The sequence below is a fragment of the Myotis yumanensis genome, unplaced genomic scaffold (assembly GCF_028538775.1).
Source record: "Myotis yumanensis isolate MYYU_CA2020_CCGP unplaced genomic scaffold, mMyoYum1.0.hap1 SCAF_8, whole genome shotgun sequence".
Classification (NCBI taxonomy): Eukaryota; Metazoa; Chordata; class Mammalia; order Chiroptera; family Vespertilionidae; genus Myotis; species Myotis yumanensis.
The window spans coordinates 10,911,150-10,932,473 of record NW_027223759.1 but is presented as its reverse complement, the minus strand read 5'-3'; the positions used below and the strand labels follow the sequence as shown (position 1 = coordinate 10,932,473).

Sequence of the window (21,324 nt, the reverse complement as noted above, 5' to 3'; positions counted from 1 at the left end):
TATTTTAATGTTGCTATTCACCCTTTCTCTATAATAGAAGTGTCAACCAAATTCATGATCGACAATGACACATGGAAACATATGTGTGCAATTGGCACCAGCAAAAGCTTTATACATATAAACTTGCTTAATTAGACCTGCTTTCTGATTTAGCTGAACTTTTTCTAGCCCAGTGAAGCACCCCAACTTCTCTTTCAGGTAATTGTCAGCAACACAGCAGTAAATACCAACACGAACCACATTATTGTAGATCACGCAGGAAGAACAAAGGGTAAAATATTTAATTATCACTTGGATTGCGGGAAACGAGTTAAGTCGGCTCGCGTGAATTGCGCGTACTCCGCGGGAGCTGTCTTAACTCGGTTCATATAGATTTGCGGTGGAGTGCGGGAAACGTGTAAACTCGGGCCGATTGTAACTGCGTATTACCAAATATTTGTTTGTTTGCCGTTCACAAAGATACCTACCTGCGTATGCGAACCGCCATCTTATATTTTGGCGGGAAATTCACCCGACACCGTAGTGTTATAACAGTGTTTGACTATATTCTGCGCAGTGAGAAAACCTGAAGTCATTTTCAAGGTCCACCATTTCTTACTTCTTTTCAGTTGGGTCAAGTTTCTAAACTTCCTAAATCTCCATTTTCCGGCTAATGAAAAGAAAATAGGATTCCACTGAGTCTCCTATTTACCTACTCCAGGACTTCTGTGAGGATCAAATGAGATGAGGCACGGGAAAATGCTTCACAGACATTTGGTTAAACTGCAAAATGTTTGCACCTGGCTATAAAGCAACTCGTGTTCCTGACTGAAGAAACTCCAAGAAGGCTAGTTGCTAGGGAGAGGAAGCCGGGTGTTGCTACATGACGTCATTACCCGGCGCCCACAGCCACCATTGCTGGGCTGGGCTGTGGGCCGCATTTTGTGCCATTGGGTCTTGGCAGCGTTGGCTGTGATTTGGTGGGGTGTCGCTCCGGAGTGGTGGTGGGGACTGTGTTCCACTTGGGGGAAGCCAAGTGTTGCTTTGTCGGCGCCAGATCCGTGGTGCTGTTTCTCTGTAAATGGCCAGTGTGCATCACGGCAGCTCCTGCATTGAGCATCTGCCCCCTGGTGTTCAGTGCGCATCATAGCAACTGGTCAGACGGTCGGACACTTAGCATATTAGCCTTTTACATATAGATAGTTATACCTAACAGAGGCATCACTGAACGGGGTCCACATAACATCTTAAATACGTCCAGTAATGAGATACTTAGCATATCACAAAGTACTATTAGCAGTAGAGGTAGTTTGGCTATCTGGAAATCTTTCAACTATTTAGTAACTTCAATAATTTCCCCTGGCCAGGTAGCTCAGTTGGTTAAAGTGTTGTCCCGATATGCCAAGGTTGTGGGTTCAATCCCTGGTCAGGACACATACACGAATCAACCAAAAAATACATAAATAAGTGGAACAACAAATTGATGTTTCTCTTTCTCTCAAATCAGTAAAATAATTTAAATTTTTTTTTACTTTATTCTACATGCATAGAAAACCTCAACAAATATTTCACTCATTTATTCAAAAATATTTATTGTCTTTTTGTAGACAGGCACTTAACAGTTTTATCTATGAAGTAGTTATAGTGGTGAGGTAGCACAGTTTCATTCATTACTATCATTTGTTAAAAATTAAAACAAGAATTTGCAAGTATTTTAGATGTAAATAAATGTGTATCTTTTAAAATTACTCAACAGGATATATTTGTGACTTATTTGCTCATGGCATTTTATCACAGGTTCTAACAAGAGCCATTCCCAATCTCTAGAAAAATGGTCACAAAACTGTAAACCAATTATTTGGGGAATGCTACTGGAATAAGGAATGTCATTTCCTGCCTTTTGTTTATTGCCTGGATGTTTTACAAAATGGTTCCCAACTCAAATTTTACAATTATCCATTCATTCAGTCATAAAATTTTATAAATTAAACACTAACTTGATTTCTATTTTAAAAGTTTATTCACCCCCCCAAAAAACATCTATCTATTCCTTGAAGCCCTTGCAAAAATAACAAAGGAAAATGTTTAAAATTCATTAAGTGAAAAGTAAACCATATTGTTATTATTGCAATAGGTAAAAATATGTATGTGTAAACAGGAAAAAATTTAAACAGTTTGGTTGAGTTTGCAGCATTAGTTTTCTTAAAATATATTTTTATTGATTTCATAGAGGAACGGAGGGAGAGATAGAAACATTAATGATGAGAGAGAATCACTGATCAGCTGCCTCCTGCATGCCCCCTACTGGGGATTGAGCCAGGTACCCTTTAGTCCACAGGGCGATGCTCTATCCACCAAGCCAAACCAGCTAGGGCAGCATTAGTTTTTTGGGGTTTTTAAAATTATTTATTTTAATACTGCTGTTACAGTACTCTTTTAATCATTTTCTTCTAAAAATTTTTAAAAATTAATTTATTGATTCTAGAGCAAGAGAAGGGAGGAGAGAGGGAGAGAGGGAGAGAGGGAGAATGAGAGGGAGAGAGGGAGAGAGAGACAGACATTGATTTGTTGTTCCACTTATTTATGCAATCATTGGTTGCTTCTTGCATGTGCCCTGACTAGTGTTCAACCCACAATACTAGCTTTGGGACAATGCTCTAACCAACTGAGCTACCCTGCCAGGTTTTAATCATTTTCTTTAGTTATTATGAATAGTACATCATTTAAAACTACTCCTTGATTCCCTTTTAAGTAATAACAAATACACCAATAAACCCCACTGAAGATATGAAGATAAGTTGAAGTTTAGATCTCTTACTTCATTTTTTAGTTAGTTTCCCCCAGTCTTCCTTTATAGTATTTCTTCTAGCAAGAATGAAAAGCTATTTTAGTTTGTCACTGAACCGAATGTTATGCCCCAAGGACTAAATGAGATAGGTATATAAAGTATTCGGTTTGTAACAAATGCCCTTCCAGGCCCCTGTTCTACTTTCAGCTTAACTATTAATCCAAGTTTCAGTCTCACTCCTTTTAATCACTGCAGGTCACTCCCAACCTTTCAAAGCAACATTGTAAGAAGCCTTTTGGCTGTGTTGATTTCCTCTGACTTCTGTAGTAACAGTAACTGCTTTGTTGTCCTATCCTCTCTCCCAACTCCTCCCCTTCTACCTTAATCATTCACTGATTAGAAACTTAGGAAACAGGCAGAGGACTAGCTAAGAAGAAAGAAAAATGAGGCCACTGGTACCAATCTGTTGACATTATAAAAACTTGCCCTTGAAAATAGTGTCCTTTTCTCACAGCTATCTTCTCACAACTACTGAACTACTCCTTGGTGCTGCTCCTGGTCATGTCCTCAGTTTGGCACATAATAGAATTGTGTTTTTAAGCAGTTTTCAATCTGTCAGCATAATCATATGTTTAAAAAATGTTAAAAGTTAACAGTGCTTTTTATGAATTTGGGGGGGAAAAAATAAAGGTGTCTTCAGAGAAGAATCTTAACCTGTTTGCCCGAGCCCAAAAACAATAACAAAGATGCTTATGATTTCCTCTTAAAAGATGAAATGCCTTCTCATTTGAACTTTTCCTTAGGACAACAGAGTAATTTCATTTTTTTTAAATCCTCACCTGAGCATATTTTTTCCATTGATTTATAGAGAGAGTGGAAGGGAGGGAGAGTGAGCAAGGAACATCATTGCAAGAGAGACACATTGATTGGTTGCTTCCCACCTGCACTCCTACCAGGGCTGGGGGACCTGCAACCGAGGTACATGCCCTTGATCAGGAATGGAACCTTTGATCCTTTGGTCTGTGGACCAACACTCTAACCACTGAGCAACCAGCTGGAGCCAACAACTGTTCATTTTACATTCTTCTATGATTTTAGCAACTTAGATGTACAAATATACAACTGTTTTGTTAGAATGGATGGAGAAGAAAGAATATTTTTAAAGTTGAAAAGAATAAAAAGAATATCTGAGGAGAAAAGTAAGCGTGCCAAAAATCTGTGCTTACATTCTGTGTGAAAAGAATACTAATATTCCGCCCTAGCCGGTTTGGCTCAGTGGATAGAGCATCGGCCTGTGGATTGAAAGGTCCCGGGTTCTGCCGAAACCGGTTTGGCTCAGTGGATAGAGCGTCGGCCTGCGGACTGAGGGGTCCCAGGTTCGATTCCGGTCAAGGGCATGTACTTGGGTTGCGGGCACATCCCCAGTGGGAGATGTGCAGGAGGCAGCTGGTCGATGTTTCTCTCTCATCGATGTTTCTAACTCTCTATCCCTCTCCCTTCCTCTCTGTAAAAAATCAATAAAATATATTTAAAAAAAAAAAAAAAAAAAAAAAAAAGAAAGGTCCCGGGTTCGATTCCGGTCAAGGGCATGTACCTTGGTTGTGAGCTCATCCCCAGTAGCAGGTGTGCAGGAGGCAGCGATCGATGTTTCTCTCTCATTGATGTTTCTAACTCTCTATCCCTCTCCCTTCCTCTCTGTAAAAAATCAATAAAATATTTTTAGAAACCTGAAAAAAAAAGAATACTAATATTCCAATGGTTGGAAATGCTATTGTTTACAATATACTAAATGAAGAGAACAGTAGATATGTCTGTAGAAATATGTGGATACAAAAGAGAGTAGAAGGATCTATCTCATAAACTTAACACTGGCTAACTTCAAGTAGTAGGACTATCACTGACTGAGTTTGCTATTTTTGTGTTTCTGTATTTCCTAGATTTTTCTACAAAAATAGAAATAATCTATAATAATAATAGCATAATATGCTAATTAGACCAGATGTCCTTCTGGACGAAGCTGCAGGCGGCCGGAGCAAAGCCCAGGTCCCAGGTGCCAGAGGGAAGCCGATGCCAGCAGCTGGGGAAAGGAAGGCCTACTCTTGCACAAATTTCGTGCATCGGGCCTCTAGTCCTATATAATAAAAGCCTAATATGCAAATCAACCGAACAGCAGAACGACTGGTTACTATGACACACACTGACCACCAGGGGGCAGACGCTCCACGCAGGAGCTGCCCCCAGCCCACAGGCCCCAGGCCAGCCAGCAGGGGCCCCCTGGTCACCCCGCAGAGGGAGGTGACCAGCGGCGGCAGCAGGGCCGGAGAGCAGGTGGCACCAGGCAAGCCAAGGCGAATGCCAGCGGGGACCTCCCCCCGATCGCCCCGCCAGTCACCTCACATATTGACCCTGATCGCCATCCAGGCCTAGGGAATCCTACCCATGCACAAATTTTATGTACCGGGCCTCTAGTTTTCATAATAAAAAAACAGAACATTCTGCCAGGCCAGTGTGGCTCAGTTGGTTAAATGTGGTCCCATGCACCAAGAGGTCACTGTTTCTTTTTTTTTTTCTGTTATGTGTGATTTGCCTTTTTCTTTTCTTTTTTTAAATTTAAATCTTTATTGTTTAAAGTATTACATGACTCCTTTTTCTCCCATTGACCTCTCCCCACCCATTCCCACCCCCAGCACATGCCCTCAACCCCCTACTGTCTGTGTCCATGGTTTATGCTTATATGCATGCACACAAGCCCTTTGGTTGATCTCTTAACCCCCTGACTCCCAGAGGTCACCATTTCAATTCTTGGTCAGGGCACATGCCCAGGTTTCGGGCCCGATTCCCAGGGAGGGGCATGAAGGAGGCAGCCGATTGAGGTTTCTCTAGAATTGATATTTTTCTCTCTATATATTCCTCTTTAAAATCAATAAAAACATATTTAAAAAAAACCAAACAGAACATTTTGTTTTTAAAATATAAACTTTTTTAAGATAAAGAAAAATAAATTTTGACATTGGGTCTATAAATAAAATAGAATCTATTTATTTAAAAAATAAAAATAAAAGAAACTGCACATTTGTGGGCCAAATAAACATCATGTGAGTTTTCCATTTTTTCCAAACACATGCACAGAACTAATGCTATATTGAATGTTATGAGCACAAAGTGTGGAAGAGCTCTCTCGTTCCATAAAAATGTGTTGTGCTAATGTCTTGAACAATACACTTCTGAACTATCAAAAAAAAAAAAAATGCAGATCACAATCAGTGAACAAATAGTTTTAAAAAAACAAAAAGCTACAAAACTTAAGAGACCTGCAAGAGTTATGCTATGAGCCATCAGTGACACTGTGGCTACTAAAGTTTCAGTCATTTGATAAAGGGCAAAATAAGAACAACAGTTAATGGACAACTTATTTTATACATGATTAACATTATTTTTATTGTTTTAATCCTCTTGAAGATGATTTTTTAATGTTTCAAGTTAGTCATGTAACTATGAATAAATGTGCTTATTTAGCTGATTCTTCTAGCCTCTATTTTCCTTGATTTCAATCATTATTAGTAATTATATAGGTCCTCATTTATTGGGTATATGCGTACTCCCTGACTCCAGTTCAGCTACTCTGTTTTTGCCTTGATCATTGCTGATCAGGTCTCACTTACTTTAAATTTCCACTTATCGCTCTAACCCCGTGGTTGGCAAACTGCGGCTCACGAGCCACATGCGGCTCTTTGGCCCCTTGAGTGTGGCTCTTCCTAAGCCTTAGGAGTACCCTAATTAAGTTAATAACAATGTACCTACCTATATAGTTTAAGTTGATAAAATTTGGCTCTCAAAAGAAATTTCAATCGTTGTACTGTTGATATTTGGCTCTGTTGACTAATGAGTTTGCCGACCACTGCCCTAACCGATTTGGCTCAGTAGATAGAGTGTTGACCTGCGGGCGGACCCCAGGGTCCCGAGTTCAATTCTGGTCAAGGGAATGTGCAAGACGAAACCATTTGATGTGTTTCTCTCACATCGATATTTCTCTCTGTCTTTCCCCTCTCTCTACCACGCTCTCTAAAAATCAATGGGAAAATATCCTCAAGTGAGGATTAAAAAAAATTACATTTATCTCATCTAATTTTACTGACACTTGATTTACATATTAATTGCCCACTCTTACCTTTTACTGCTAATTTCCAACCAATTAAGGTACTTGGACAACAAAGGAAGATGTGCTACCTACACAAAACCATAGAAAATGACAGGTGGGGTGGGAATAAATTTAACAATTTATTATTTTTAGAAACATGGTGCTAGGAGCTATGAATACTTAAATTTGACTTAAAGTTTTAAAATTTAAATTAGTCTAGAAGTTAAATGTTTTGTCAGAAATAAAGCCTGCACCTAATTAAATTCTATGCTCATCACTCATAACTAGGTCTAAAATGTTAGCTATTTAACCATAAACACAGCATAAAATAATAATAACTAGGGTAGCCGAAACCGGTTTGGCTCAGTGGATAGAGCATCGGCCTGCGGACTGAAGGGTCCCAGGTTTGATTCCGGTCAAGGGCATGTACCTTGGTTGCGGGCACATCCCCAGTGGCGGGTGTGCAGGAGGCAGCTAATCGATGTTTCTAACTCTCTATCTCTCTCCCTTCCTCTCTGTAAAAAATCAATAAAATATATAAAAAAAAAATAACTAGGGTACATTCTTGGAACTAAATTTACAAATGAAATTCAGGAGTGTCAAAAATAAGCTCACCTGCAACACTTTTCATTTTTCTTCCTTTCTCGCTATCTGTACTTGGCACATTTCCTTCAGTTGACTGAAGGAAAAAATGCGTTTTAGAAAAGTCTTTAAGAATAGCATAAACAGCCGAACCGGTTTGGCTCAGTGGATAGAGCGTTGGCCTGCGGACTCAGGGGTCCCGGGTTCGATTCTGGTCAAGGGCATGTACCTTGGTTGCGGGCACGTCCCCACTGGGGGGTGAGCAGGAGGCAGCTGATCTATCTCATCGATGTTTCTGGCTCTCTATCCCTCTCCCTTCTTCTCTGTAGAAAATCAATAAAATATATTAAAAAAAAAAGAATAGCATAAACAAAAAAAGTGGATTAAATACAATGCTATCAATAAAAAGTATTAAATATAAAACTTATCAGTACTAAAGTGTTAATGTTAAAAGATACTTAATTTGTTTTTGAAAAAGCTCCAATATTTCTTTGCTTAGTGAGAGTGACCATTTTTCTAAAAGTTTATTAGCTATTTTTTCCTATAAAAGCTGCTATTCATCTTCTTTATCCATTTATCAATAGTATGTTTTCTTACCAATCTGTATAAGCTCTTTATAAGTAATATAGTTATTATCCCTTTCTATCCTATATTTTGCAATTATTTTCACCCATCTTTGTTTTCTTCTTAATTTGGTTTGGTTTTTGGTTAGTGCTCTCTCATTTCTTAATAATAAATTCATTATGTTAAGTATATGACATAATAAATAAATTTAGAAATTCTGTTTTTTCCACAATTGAGAATTAGTAGAGTAATTTAGTGCTAATAAGAATTCCAGCCCGGCCATGGTGCCTCAGTGGTTGAGCGTCGACCTATGAACCAGAAGGTCACAGTTCGATTCTCGGTCAAGGCACACACCCAGGTTGCCTGCTCGATCCTCAATCATGCAGAAGGCAGTCAATCAATGATTCTCTCTCATCATTAATGTTTCTCTCTCTCCCTCTCCTTTCCTCTTTAAAATAAATACAAAAATATTTAAAAAAAAAGAATTCCAGCAAAACAGAAGGACAAACAAGCCTCAATTTTAGTGTGTCACTTAGAAGGGAAATTACAAAATGCATAAAAAAGAACTGTATTATTTTCCACAATGTTACTTGGTTTGTAAAAGAATTCAATATAAATTTTCTAAGTGGGCGTTTTCCTCACCAAAGTGTAATGTAAAATTTTTACTATCTCTTTGAGACAGTGATCCAAGCTTCTTCCTTGGAGGATGTTACCAGTTCATACTTAGTTTCAATAACTTGACCCTCCACAGGCAGCAGGTGCAGTCTCCTCACCAATACACTCAGAAGTACTGTGGTCACCATATACGCAAACCTAGTCAGGAAGAAAGTTGACTGGTTACTATTAACAATTACACTTTAATTATATCTGACGCCTTTCCTTTCACTTTATCATCTCACCTTAACTCTGGGCATTCCTGTGTGCCTGAGAATCCAAGCAAGGAGAAAGTATTCATTACTGACTCATCATTAAACCGGTCTGGATCAAACCTAAAAAGAAGATTGGAATTTAATTTTTAAAAAGTCATCCCAGTATATTAATTTTTAAAAAAAGAAGTTTGGGGGCTGATTACAATAGAACGCCATTGGCCTTTTACATATTTCCACTGTAAGAGCACAGATAAATAATGTTTTAAAAACTACTGAAAATAAAAACTGCTGTCACATTATATTTAAATTTCACCTATTATTATGTTCCCAAATTATTCAACATATATCTTTTGTCTCTTTCTGCTTATTTTATTATTCTATACCAGGGGTGGAGAACATCTGGCCTACGGCTGTATAAGACCTGAGAAATCATTTGGTCTGGCCCTGCCAAAACATTAGAGGTGTTCATTAAATGTCTGACCAAATATAGCAGGCTAATTTTTAAGTTGATAATTTTGTATGGCTGTGAATGATGTTATAAATATCCAAATGGCCCTTGGCAGAAAAAAGGTTCCCCATTTCTACTAAAATAATAGATGCAAAATACATTTCTCTGGAACCAATAATGAGTAAGATTTTGGCACAAGTTTACATCATTGTATGAGATATAAAGATAAATCATACAAAATCACATAGTAAATATTTACATTTAAGTATCTTCAACATATCTGTTACATGAGACCATCTGATCAATATGTAAGGTATTCTACATTGCCTTTTCAATTAAATTTATTGCTTAAAATTGGAGACATCAGACTTAAAAACTTATATTCATCAATTATGTTACACTCAGACTTACTAATAACTGAAGGAAATAAGGAGGCTAAGGTTTTTTTATTGTACACAATTTCACTCTGTAAAAAATTGCAGGGAAAATGGACATATTAAAACAAAACAAATAGATCATAAAATTTTATCTTAAAAAGAAATGTTTCTTTGAAAAGATCAACAAAATTGATAAACACTTAACCAGATTCAAAAAGATAAAAGAGAGAGGACCCTAATAAATAAAATTAGGAATGAAGGAGAGAAGTAACAACTGACACCACAGAAATACAAAGGATTATAAAACAATATTATGAACAACCATATGCCAACATATTGGGTAATCTGAAAAAAATAGATAAATTTCTAGAAACATACAATATTTCAAGAATGAATCAAGAAGAAACAAAACCTGAACAGATCAATTACAACAAAAGAAATAGAAGCAGTAATCTAAAACCTCCCAACAAACAAGTCTTGGACCGGATGTGAATTGTATGGTCCATAAACATTTAAAAAACTAACAGCTATCCAAAAAATTCAAGAGGAGAAAAGACTCCAAAGCTCATTTTATGAGGCCAGCATTATCCTAATTCCAAAAACAGATAAAGACACTACAAAGAAAGAAAATTATAGACCAGTATCTCTAATGAACAGAGATAATAAAATCCTCAACAAAGTAATAGCAAACCGAATTGAGCAATTCATTAAAAAGATCACACACCATGATCAAGTGGGATTCATTCCTGGGGTGCACGATTGGTTAAATATCCACGAATGGCCCAGCCAGCATGGCTCAGTGGTTGAGTGTTGACCTATGAATCAGGCGATCAAGGTTCAATTCCTGGTCAGGGCATGTGCCGGGGTTTTGGGCTAGCTCCCCAGTGTGGGGAGTGCAGGAGGCAACCGATCAATGATTCTCTCTCATCGTTGATGTTTCTCTCTCTTCTCTCCCTCTCCCTTCCACTCTGAAATCAATAAAAATATATATATTTTTAAAAAGAATGTACCTCTGGATTTTCCAAAAGGGATGGGTAAGGAGGTATCAAACTTCAGAAAGCTTTTCCTTAGCATACAACAGCATTACTAACATTTCCTACATTTAATTACATTTGATTCCTAAAAATGATTTCCACATTTAGCATATATTTCTTTTTTTAAAATTTTGTTTTATTGCTTAAAGTATTACAAAGAGTATTACATATGTCTCCTTTTTCCCCCCCTTGACCTTCCCCCGCTCCCCTACCCTACCCCCTATGTCTTGTGTCCATTGGTTATGCTTATATGCATGCATACAAGTCCTTTGGCTGATCTCGTACCCGCCCCCCCGCAACACTCCCCGGCCTTCCCACTGCAGTTTGACAATCTGTTCCATGCTGCTCTGCCTCTGCATCTATTTTTGTTCATCAGTTTATAATGGTCTTTATTATCCATAAATGAGTGAGATCATGTGGTATTTATCTTTCTCTGGCTGGCTTATTTCACTTAGCATAATGCTCTCCAGTTCCATCCATGCTGTTGCAAATGGTAAGAATTCCTCTTTTTTACAGCAGCATAGTATTCCATTGTGTAGATGTACCACAGTTTTCTAATCCATTCATCTGCTGATGGGCACTTAGGCTGTTTCCAGATCTTAGCTATGGTGAATTGTGCTTATATGAACATAGGGATGTATATATCCTTTCTGATTGGTGTTTCTGGTTTCTTGGGATATATTCCTAGAAGTGGGATCACTGGGTCAAATGGGAGTTCCATTTTTAACTTTTTGAGGAAACTCCATACTGTCTTCCATAGTGGCTGCACCAGTCTGCATTCCCACCAGCAGTGCACGAGTGTTCCCTTTTCTCCGCATCCTCAATTTCTTTCTCTGTTTTTCAATTTGCAACCTAGATTTTCTGATCTACCAATGCATATCTTTACTTTTGCTATAAAGGCCACTTGGAATATAAAAATTTACTTAATTTTTACTTATAGCATATTTCAAAGGATTGCTATTTCATTTATTAATAGACTAGAGGCCTGTTGCACGAAGAGATTCATGCAATAGGCCTTCCTTTCCCCTGGCTGCTGGCACCGGTTTTCCTCCAGCACCCGGCACCCAGGCCTTCGCTCTGGCCGGGCTCTAGCCAGAGCTGGCCCTGTGGCCGTGAGGCTTTTGCTCCACCACTTGGAGCCTACGTATGCAAATTAACCACCATCTTTGTTAGGTTAATTTGCATAATCTCCTGATTGGCTGGTTAGCATAGTGAAGGTATGGTCAATTTACATGTTTGTCTATTATTATGTAAGATTTCCTTTAATATCATTATAATATTAAAAGCCAAAATGATAGAAACACTTAATATGTCCTATCCTTATCCTTCAAAAGAAGGTTTCCTAGTACTTCAACCATGCCACCAACCCTGCCTCCTGATTTTCACACAGTTGTTTTACTCTCAATCAACTCCATGTATAACCTTCTTCTAGGACAGTAAATCCTAACCATTTCCTTAGGATTTTATTAGATGCCTATTTAAGAGGCAAACAAAAGCAGCTGTTCTTCAGCTTTTCCCTCCCTCACCATTCTCACATACAACACTTATACACACAAAACCTATTTTCCGAATTTGACTAAAGCACTTAATAGTTGAGACAACTTAACCAAAAAAAAAAAAAAAAAAAAAAGAATTCCAAAATTTCACTGAAATTGAAAGATAGATGTAGAGATCAGGTAGTTAAACAGATCTTAGGATAGAAGTGGTAACGGGAGAGACACATAGAGTAGCAGACAGCAGATTCATGAAAGGAAAAGTAGTGAGTGAGCAGAAGATACAAAGGGAAGATATAAATGTATCATTGTCACATACTGTTTTCTCCTCAAAAATTAGAAAAGTAATGCAACACATGAAAACACATAAAAATCAATCATCACAATGACGGTGACAGATATTTCATACTTGTATGGTGATGGCCAAGTACTGGGATCTTGAAGTACCACACCAAGGGCATAAAGAACAAGGGTCTGCAAACAAACATAAATGTCTTCTAGTTAGTCAAGGCCTAACAAAGCAAAGCGACTCCCAGAAAGCCAGCTCATCCTAATTGCTCTTTTAATGTAGACAATGAATACAAAATAAAAATATAAAACAACAGAAGAAAACAGAGGCCATGACTTTGGTAATCTTACAGTGAGGAAGCATTCCTAAGCCTGTCACAAAAGCCATAAAGTAATAACAGATTTAATGATATAAAAATTTTAAAAACTGCATCCTGTCAAAACAAAAAAAATACCAAACTATATCAAATAGAAAGAAAAAATACTTGTATAATATACAAAAAGACATGTATAATATACAAAATGTATAATATACAAAAAGGCATATAAGCTCACTAGAAAGAACAGTGAGTTACAAGCAGATAATTCACAAGACAAGAAATACAAACTGTTTATATATGAAAAGCTGTTCAATCTCTCCAAAAATTAGGGAAAAGCAAATTAAAATCATAAGACAGTTTTTCATATAAAATTCACAAAATATATACGATTTATAAATCTATAGGTGGTGAGGATATGGAGACAAAAAGCTTTTTCATACATTATTGCTAACAATATAAATTGTCTTTTAGATAACAATTTAAATTCAACATACATATGCACTTTGACCCAAAAAACTCCCATTTCTACAGCTCTATCCAATATCTGCCCAAGTATATAATTTGAAATAATAAAAAAAATAGATCTAATTTCCATTTCTGAGAACTGCTTAAATAAATCATGGTAATGGATTACTATGCAGCCATTAAAAATGAGTTGGCCCTAGCCAGTTTGGATAGCATGTTGGCCTGCGGACTGAAGGGCCCCGGGTGTGATTCCAGTCAAGGGCGCATGCCCGGGTTATGGACTTGATCCCCAGTTGGGGCGTACAGGAGGCAGCCGATCAATGACTCTCTCTCATCATTGATGTTTCTATCTCTCCCTCCCTCTCCCTTCCTCTCTGAAATCAATAAAAATATATTTTAAAAATAATAATAATGAGTTGGATCTGTATCAAGTGCCAGCTGTACTAGTAGTCATGATATACTCAATAAAAGAAAATTAAAGAACAATATAGAAAGAGTAACCTTTCACATATAAATTCAGTTTTTAAAACATATACACATATCTATGTGTATATACATACACAGAATAATATACACACACAGAAAAAGATATATAAAAATATACACTAAAGAGAAAGAACTCATGGACATGGACAGTAGTGTGGTGACTGCGGGGGTGTGATGGTGGGTGGAAGTGGAGGAGGGCATAGAGGGGGAAGGGGTGATGGAAAAAAAGAAAATAAAGAAAAAAATACACATTAAACTATTAACAGTAGTACCAATGGGGAAGAGAGCTTTTCTTTTATATAGTTTGAACTTTAGAACAGGCATATATTATTTTGTCATTTTAAATGGCTGTGTCTTTGATTTTATAATAGGTAGCATTTATTGGACACTTTAAACAATAAAATTTAAAAATACACACTAAAAGAGTTGAAAAGAATAACTGAATGAGTTAAGTATACTAAATGTTTCCTACCTCTCTAGGAATAATGAATTTGTCGATCTTTCCTTCAATATCTTGAAGCCGGGCAGAAACTGGGGTCAGTTTGGCAGTCCGAACAGTCTCACAAAGCACTTGTCGACAATATCTGTTTAAAAAAAATTTTTTTTTTAAGATCTTTACTATGAGAGAGGCAGTTTGAAATGTAGAAATATTTCAAAATGTCATTCAACAACTTTCATAACTTGAAATAGTCACATGATGATTGTTGGTTGAAGATATGTTATATAAATATGTAAAGTCCATGTGGGTAAAGATTTAAACAAATAAAAACATCTTTAAAAGTATCAAAGAAAATTCAAAGCAATATTTTTATAACTTCTGAGTAGAAAAATCCTATATTTTTAATAAAGTAATTAATAAAAATTTTAATAAAAGACTTTGCTAATAAAAAATTATATAAATAGTGAAACAATGACAGAAATCATAACAAAAAACACAAATAATCTGATAATGGGATTTTTTTATATATTTATAATCATCATACATAAAATTAAGACAACTAGAAAAAAATTTTAAAAGACTAGAAAAAATACAGTATATATATATATTTAATGTATCAAAGCTCTTTAAAAATTCATAATTAAAATAATTAAACACCCCAACAGATATGTGAACAGAGTATACAGAAAAGCAACTAACAAAATAAATACAAATGGCCTGAAAACACATGAAATGATAATCTGATCAACAATGGAAAGACAGCCAATCAGAGCAATTTTTTTTACTTGGCAGATTTGCCAAGATGAAAAAGAATGACATTAGGCAATAATAATAATAATAATGGGGGAAAGACATTGATAGTCAATTGGTGGAAATATAAATTGGTATAACCTTTCTGAAGGATAATTTGGCAACATACAGTATAAGAATATTAAGTGTGCATCACAATGAGAAGAAAATGTACTGAAATCTTGCCACGAACCTGTTCTGTTAAATTGTTTCTATGCAGTATCTCTTTTTTGTTGTTGTTTTTGTTAATCCTCACCTGAGGATATTTTTCCATTGATTTTTAGAGAAAGTGGAAGGGAGAGGTAGAGACAGAGAGAAACATCGATGTGAGAGAGACACATAGATTGGTTGCTTCCTGCATGCACCCTGACCAAGGCCGGGGTACCTGAAACCCAGGTACATGCCCTTGACTGGAATTGAACCCAGGACCCTTCAGTCCCTGGGCTAACACTATCCACTGAGCCAACTGGCAAGGGCTATGCAGTATCTCTTTTAATCCTTAAAAGAACCTCAAGGATCCCATTATTATTTTAAGTTTACAGATTAAAAAAGAATTTAATGAGGCACTATACTATTGCATATATCCTTAAATACTAATCTCATTATTTATTAATAGAAACAATTAGAAATATTAGCAAAGAGGTAAGCATAGGAATGCTAATTTTGTTTATAATATCTAAAAACAACAAAAGAGGAAACATCCTTTCCTCTTTGAACCAATATTTATTGGGTACGTCCTACATTTAGAAGCTCTGTGTTAGATACTCAGCTAAAGCAGTGAACAAGACAGATACCTCCAAAGGAACTCAAAGTCTAGTTGACAGGGGAAGGGAGAAAAGTGGGGACATCAAGGATGAACAATTACCAAAGCGCAGTAACTGTTATGACCAAGAAAATTCAGGGAATTGGGGAACACGTGGCAGGAGCACCTAACTGGAGAGAGGACTATGCAGAAAAGTAAACACTTGGGCTGAGACCTTCAGGCAAAAACAGGAGGTAGCTAGAAGAGAGAGAAAGAATCTAGACAAAAAAACAGTTTGCAAAACCCAGAAGATATGAAAGAGTGCTGTGCCTTTGAAGAAACAAAAGAATTTCAGTACAGCTGAATCCAAGAGTATGAAGAGGCACAAGTAATAAGAGATAAGGTAGAAGAGGAATGCAAAGCTAAGCTATTGAAATGCCTCAGAAGCTCATGAAATGCCTCATGAGTTTAAATTTTATCTTAACAGCAACCAGAAATCGCTGAAGGATTTTAAAGTGGGGAGTCATCTAATCAGATGTGACTCCCCATATATATAGAGATCACTAGCTCAGTGACTCTCAACTTTGGCTACACATTACAATAATCTGAGAGGCTTTTGAAAACTACCAATGACAGAGCTTGTTGTCTCTGGATTGTTCCCAGGTTATCTGTATTTTTAAAGCACCTGAGGTGATTTACAGGCTCCAGTAGTAATTTCAAGAATGAATTGGAGGGGAGCAAGATCTAAGACTGTTAAAATGTCCCAGACAAGAACTAAAACTAAACTTCCAACTGAAGTTGTTTGGAAAGCAGAATCAATAAAACTTGATCACTGATTGCTTGTGTTGGGAGTTACTACATTGAATAATACTGTCCATATAATATTTAGAGAAAAAATAGAATTTACAGAAGAGTTATATGTTATGTATTTTTAAATGTTTTTAAATTTTTTGTTTTAAATACATAAGTATATGTGCATAGAAAAATGTGAAAAAAATAGTAAAATGGTTAACAATTTTTATCCCTAAAGATACATTTATAAAGAATGTACCTTCTACACCTTCTACTTCATACACTTCTGTATTATAAAAATTTCAAAAGACAAGCATGTATTACTCTTAAAATTAAAGATAGCTACATTCAATGTGATAGATAAAACTCCCACCACTTTGAAGACTCTGTAACAGAAGCCTCCCTGAGAAACCCATGGCTTCGAGTTTTTGCCAATGGCTGTCTCCCTATCTTCGTTTCTAGGGTTGAAAGATGCTCCGAGATAGGGCTGTTTGTTACCCAGACTCAGACTTCCAATCCATTCCTAAGCAGTCACGGCCACTATTTTAAAAAATCTTTTAAATTACTACATGTAAAAAATTCATCTTTTTAAAAATAATTTTTATTTTTCAATTATAATTGACATACGTTACTAGTTTCTGATTTTACTTATATGTGGAATCTAAAATATTTTTCATTTATTTCAGTTGTATAATTTGATGAGTTTATACAATTGTGTAACCAAAACTACAAGCAAAACACAGAATAAGAACACTTCCTTCACCCTAAAACCTCTAATTCCGCCCCTTCATAGCTCATCCCATCCACATTCCTTGCCCCAAACAAGCACGGATCTGCTTTCTATGACACTAGCTTTGCCTTTTCTCTAATTTCACCTGAGCGAAATCATACTGTAGGCAATCTTTGTGTTTGACTTCTTTCACTTAGCATAATGAGATTTCCATTATGTGTGTATTGATACTGCATTACTTTTTATTTTAAAAATATCACTTTCCTTACATCAGATTTGTCTTTTAAAAAGTAATTCTATGTGTGTTCTACCCCATTATAAGTAGATTTAACTGAGAAGTATAATTTCATGGTCTTTTTCCTGTAAATATAACAATAAGGACAACAGGGTAACTGTACTATTTTTCTTCACGGCGGCCCCTCCTGTTTTTGGAGTTAGAGGAGGGAGGACAAGCTTCTGTGCCGCCCTGGTGTTTCTTGAAGCTCTAGCAGAGACCTTCTCTGTAATTGGTTTTCCATATTTGCCAAGAGTCTGTTTCCTCTTAACACTCAACATGTTTAACAGAAGTCTTGTAATAGTTCCAAAAATAATAAAACCGGTCTCCAACATAAAAATGATACATACCACAACACATTGGTTTTTCCTAGTGGCTTTGGTTTTGTTAAATTCCTTTAAATAATTTTTAGTGTCAAATTATGTGGTAGAAATAAAAAGTTTTTCTTCAGAGTAATAAAACCACTGAAGAAATGCAGTTCAATGACGTGTGCAGAGGGTGAGAATCGTCTGTACAGAGGCCAGCCCAGGACAGTGTGGCCACCTCAACGCCTAAGACTTCCCGTTAATGATAAGTGGGCGGCTTAACTTCAGTGCCGTATCCCCAGAAGGACAAAAGTTTATTCCAGGTATACGCTTCCGATGTAATATCTGTAAGGCTGTTCTTGATCTGATGAAATCCGCTTCTCAAATTGTCAAACATTAACATGAAAAAGTAACCCTAGTTTGTATTTTATCTGACCCTCCCATCACTCCTAAGACAGTGGTTAAAGTATTCCGACAATCAATTTCTCTGCTTTATTAGATGTTTGACCAGTGAAAAATTTAGACTTCCTTTTAAATTACTGTGTTACTCTTTATTACTTAGTAATATTCCATAGTACAAATATAATACAATTTGTTTATTCACCAGTTCACGAACATTTGGACTGCTTCCAGTTTTTTGCTATTATAAATAACATTGCTGTGAACACTTGCAAACAGGTTTGTGGGGCCATTTATTTTCATTTCTCTTGGTGAATGCCTAAGACAAGAATTGCTGGGTCAAATGGTAAGCATATGTTTAACTTTCTGAGGTCCTGCCACACTGTTTTCCTATAGGACTCTTTCATTTTCCATTCCCACCACCAAGGTATGAATGTCCCACTTACTTGATTGACATCACTGCTACTATTTTCTACAGGCTAATGTAAAGCTTTCCCAGAGCTACCAAATGGTTTTAGAAAGTAAATTAATTTATTAAAATCTTATGTAAATATTTTAAGTCCTATAAAGATAGATAGCTTTCCAAGATATTAGCCGTTAGCTTTAAATGAGGTAGTCAAACTGCTCAAATTTACCTTTTAATGATCTCCTCTTCCTTTTATTGTGTTCTTACCTGAGCTGCTCCATTTTCTCTGGAGTAATAGGACCCTTCCCAAAAACTTGGTCTATCTCTTCATATAGTTTTTTCTGCACTTCTTCAGAGGTGGTTAAAAAACAGATTGCCCAGGTGCACACTAAGTGAAGATTTACATTAATAACAATGAAAATAGCTACTTCACAGTTTGGGTGCAGAATAAGAAAAAAAAAAAACCTTTATTTTTTTTGTATTTTCCCTTTTTCCCCCTAATACAGAAGATAAATAAATGCTACCAAAAACAAAAAAGTAAAGCAAGACTGTTCACAGGATTTGTATTTCACTGAACAAAACATAAATATCTACAGAATACTCCCCAAAAGAAATAAGGCAATTTGAAAGATTTCTTTCTTAAACTGGCAAACAATTAAAGCCACTTCTTAAACTATTTTATTTTTTCAATCACCATTTATCCCCTTTATACCCTCTTCCACCTCCACCCACCACGCCCCCCCGACCCCCACAATCACCACACTGTTGTCAATTGTCTGGGTTCACTCAACCTTGTAAAATAAAATACTGATTTATCAGTTCACTCAGGAGCCCTAATGAAATGACTCATACAAATCAAAGTAGCAGGAGCTTTACCTACAAGTCAATATTCTAAATTTTCACTTGTAAGAGTGTAGATACCCTGGCTTAAGAACTGGGACTGGTTATTGCTTAGGACAGTGGTTCTCAAAAATCCCCTCACACCCACAGATTCTGATTTAGTAGGTTTAGGGTAGGATCGAAGCATCTAACAAATACCACAATTATTTTCATGAACACCAAAATTGGGAAATCACTAGCGTAATGCTTACTTTTGGTTAAAATGGTTTATGGATTATATTCACTGTGGCAATGAAAAGGTAAGAAAATTACATGATGAACATAAAACAGAGAAAATAAAGTAGTTAGATTTTCTTTAGTAATCCACTGGGATTACAACTATTCAAAGAATTAAACCATCCACATTATATAGTACTTCTTCCCCTAGATTATGTTTGACTCCGCTCTACTTTTTCTGTCAAGTACTTTTCAAAATACATTTACTAATTTGTACCTCTACTTAATATTTCTTTCCTGAGCTAGTAAGGGCTGCTATAAATTTGTCTCAAATTTAAATTTTAACTCACATATCATCCAATTCCCATGCCTAGAAAAGACATAATTCACTTTCTGTACTAAATGTTACTAATAAAATCAATAGCTACCTGGTCCTCAAATATTTTGATAATTGCTCACATCTAGAGTTCAAAAAAGGCACATGATGAGTAACTGCCTGTCCTTAACTTTTTCCTACATATGCTTCCTTATTATGGCTTTTGAGTGAACTGCAGAATTTGTTTCACAAAATAAATGAACAAGCAGAACAAAAACAGACTCACAGATACAGAGAACATTTTGACAGTTGCCAGATGGGAGGGGGTTGAGGGTATGGTGAAAAAGGTGAAGAAATTAAGAAGAACAAATTGGTTGTTACAGAATAGTCATGGGGATGTAAAGCCAGCATAGGGAATACAGTCAAAAATACTCTAATAACTATGTATGGTATCAGATGGGTGCAAGATTTATCAAATACTGTGTGAATGAATGGTACTCTGCTAAACTAAAATTAGTAACTTATGTAATGTCTAATCACTGGGGTGTGCACCTGAAACTAACATAATAATGTATGTCAACTGTAATTGAAAAATAAAAATGACTTTAAGATAAAAAAAAAGACGAGTGACATGAAAACTAGTGCAGATAGTGTACAATATGTATATGTATGCAATTTTACAAAATTGCATAGTAAAATATAATACTGAAAGATTTAGCACAAAAATTTGAATATAGTAGGCACATGTACACCCAGCTTGACTAAATGGTCATTTAAAAATTAACATCACTGTATAAGCTTCATAATTTCAAACAATGGTTCCTTTGCAGAGCTCTATTAAAAATAAAGTATGAATGGAGACAGCTTAAAAGTGTGATTTTAAGCCACTGAACATTCTTTAATTATACTACTGAACCAAGATACAGTTTTATAGTTGGAAGATACCTTGGAGGTCGTCTACAGCTAAATCCTTATTTTAGAAAAGGAGAAAATGCAGGGTAAGTACCTTGGTTCAAGGCTAAGTCAGCAGCAGAGGAGGAACTTGATGGTTTCCTGCCTATCTTGCCTCTCAAAAACTTCAGAAGTGACTTAAAAATAACCAGCCCAATGCAAATAAATAATCCTTTGAAAATTTCCCCTAAAAACAGCAAATCAGATTAAAATATTTACTCGACCTTGGAAATTATCACTTTTTGTGATATCTAGAGGACAACTGATTCAGATTTATTCTAAGGACTTTAGCAA

At 36.2% G+C, this 21,324-nt stretch overlaps 1 protein-coding gene across 2 annotated transcripts in view; it reads right to left on the bottom strand.

Moving 5' to 3' along the window:
* Positions 1-8,549: 8,549 nt before the first annotated feature.
* The window catches only part of CYP20A1 (cytochrome P450 family 20 subfamily A member 1), a 30,307-nt gene continuing 17,532 nt past the window's right edge, over positions 8,550-21,324 (bottom strand). For both annotated transcript variants that reach the window (XM_070421894.1, XM_070421895.1), the window contains 5 exons: positions 18,975-19,095; positions 14,304-14,415; positions 12,682-12,746; positions 8,951-9,040; positions 8,550-8,864 (listed from right to left, as the gene is read on the bottom strand). In XM_070421894.1, coding sequence (XP_070277995.1) covers positions 8,717-8,864; positions 8,951-9,040; positions 12,682-12,746; positions 14,304-14,415; positions 18,975-19,095 — 536 coding nt within the window. In that variant the 3' untranslated portion in view covers positions 8,550-8,716. The remainder of the gene's footprint in view (positions 8,865-8,950; positions 9,041-12,681; positions 12,747-14,303; positions 14,416-18,974; positions 19,096-21,324) is intronic.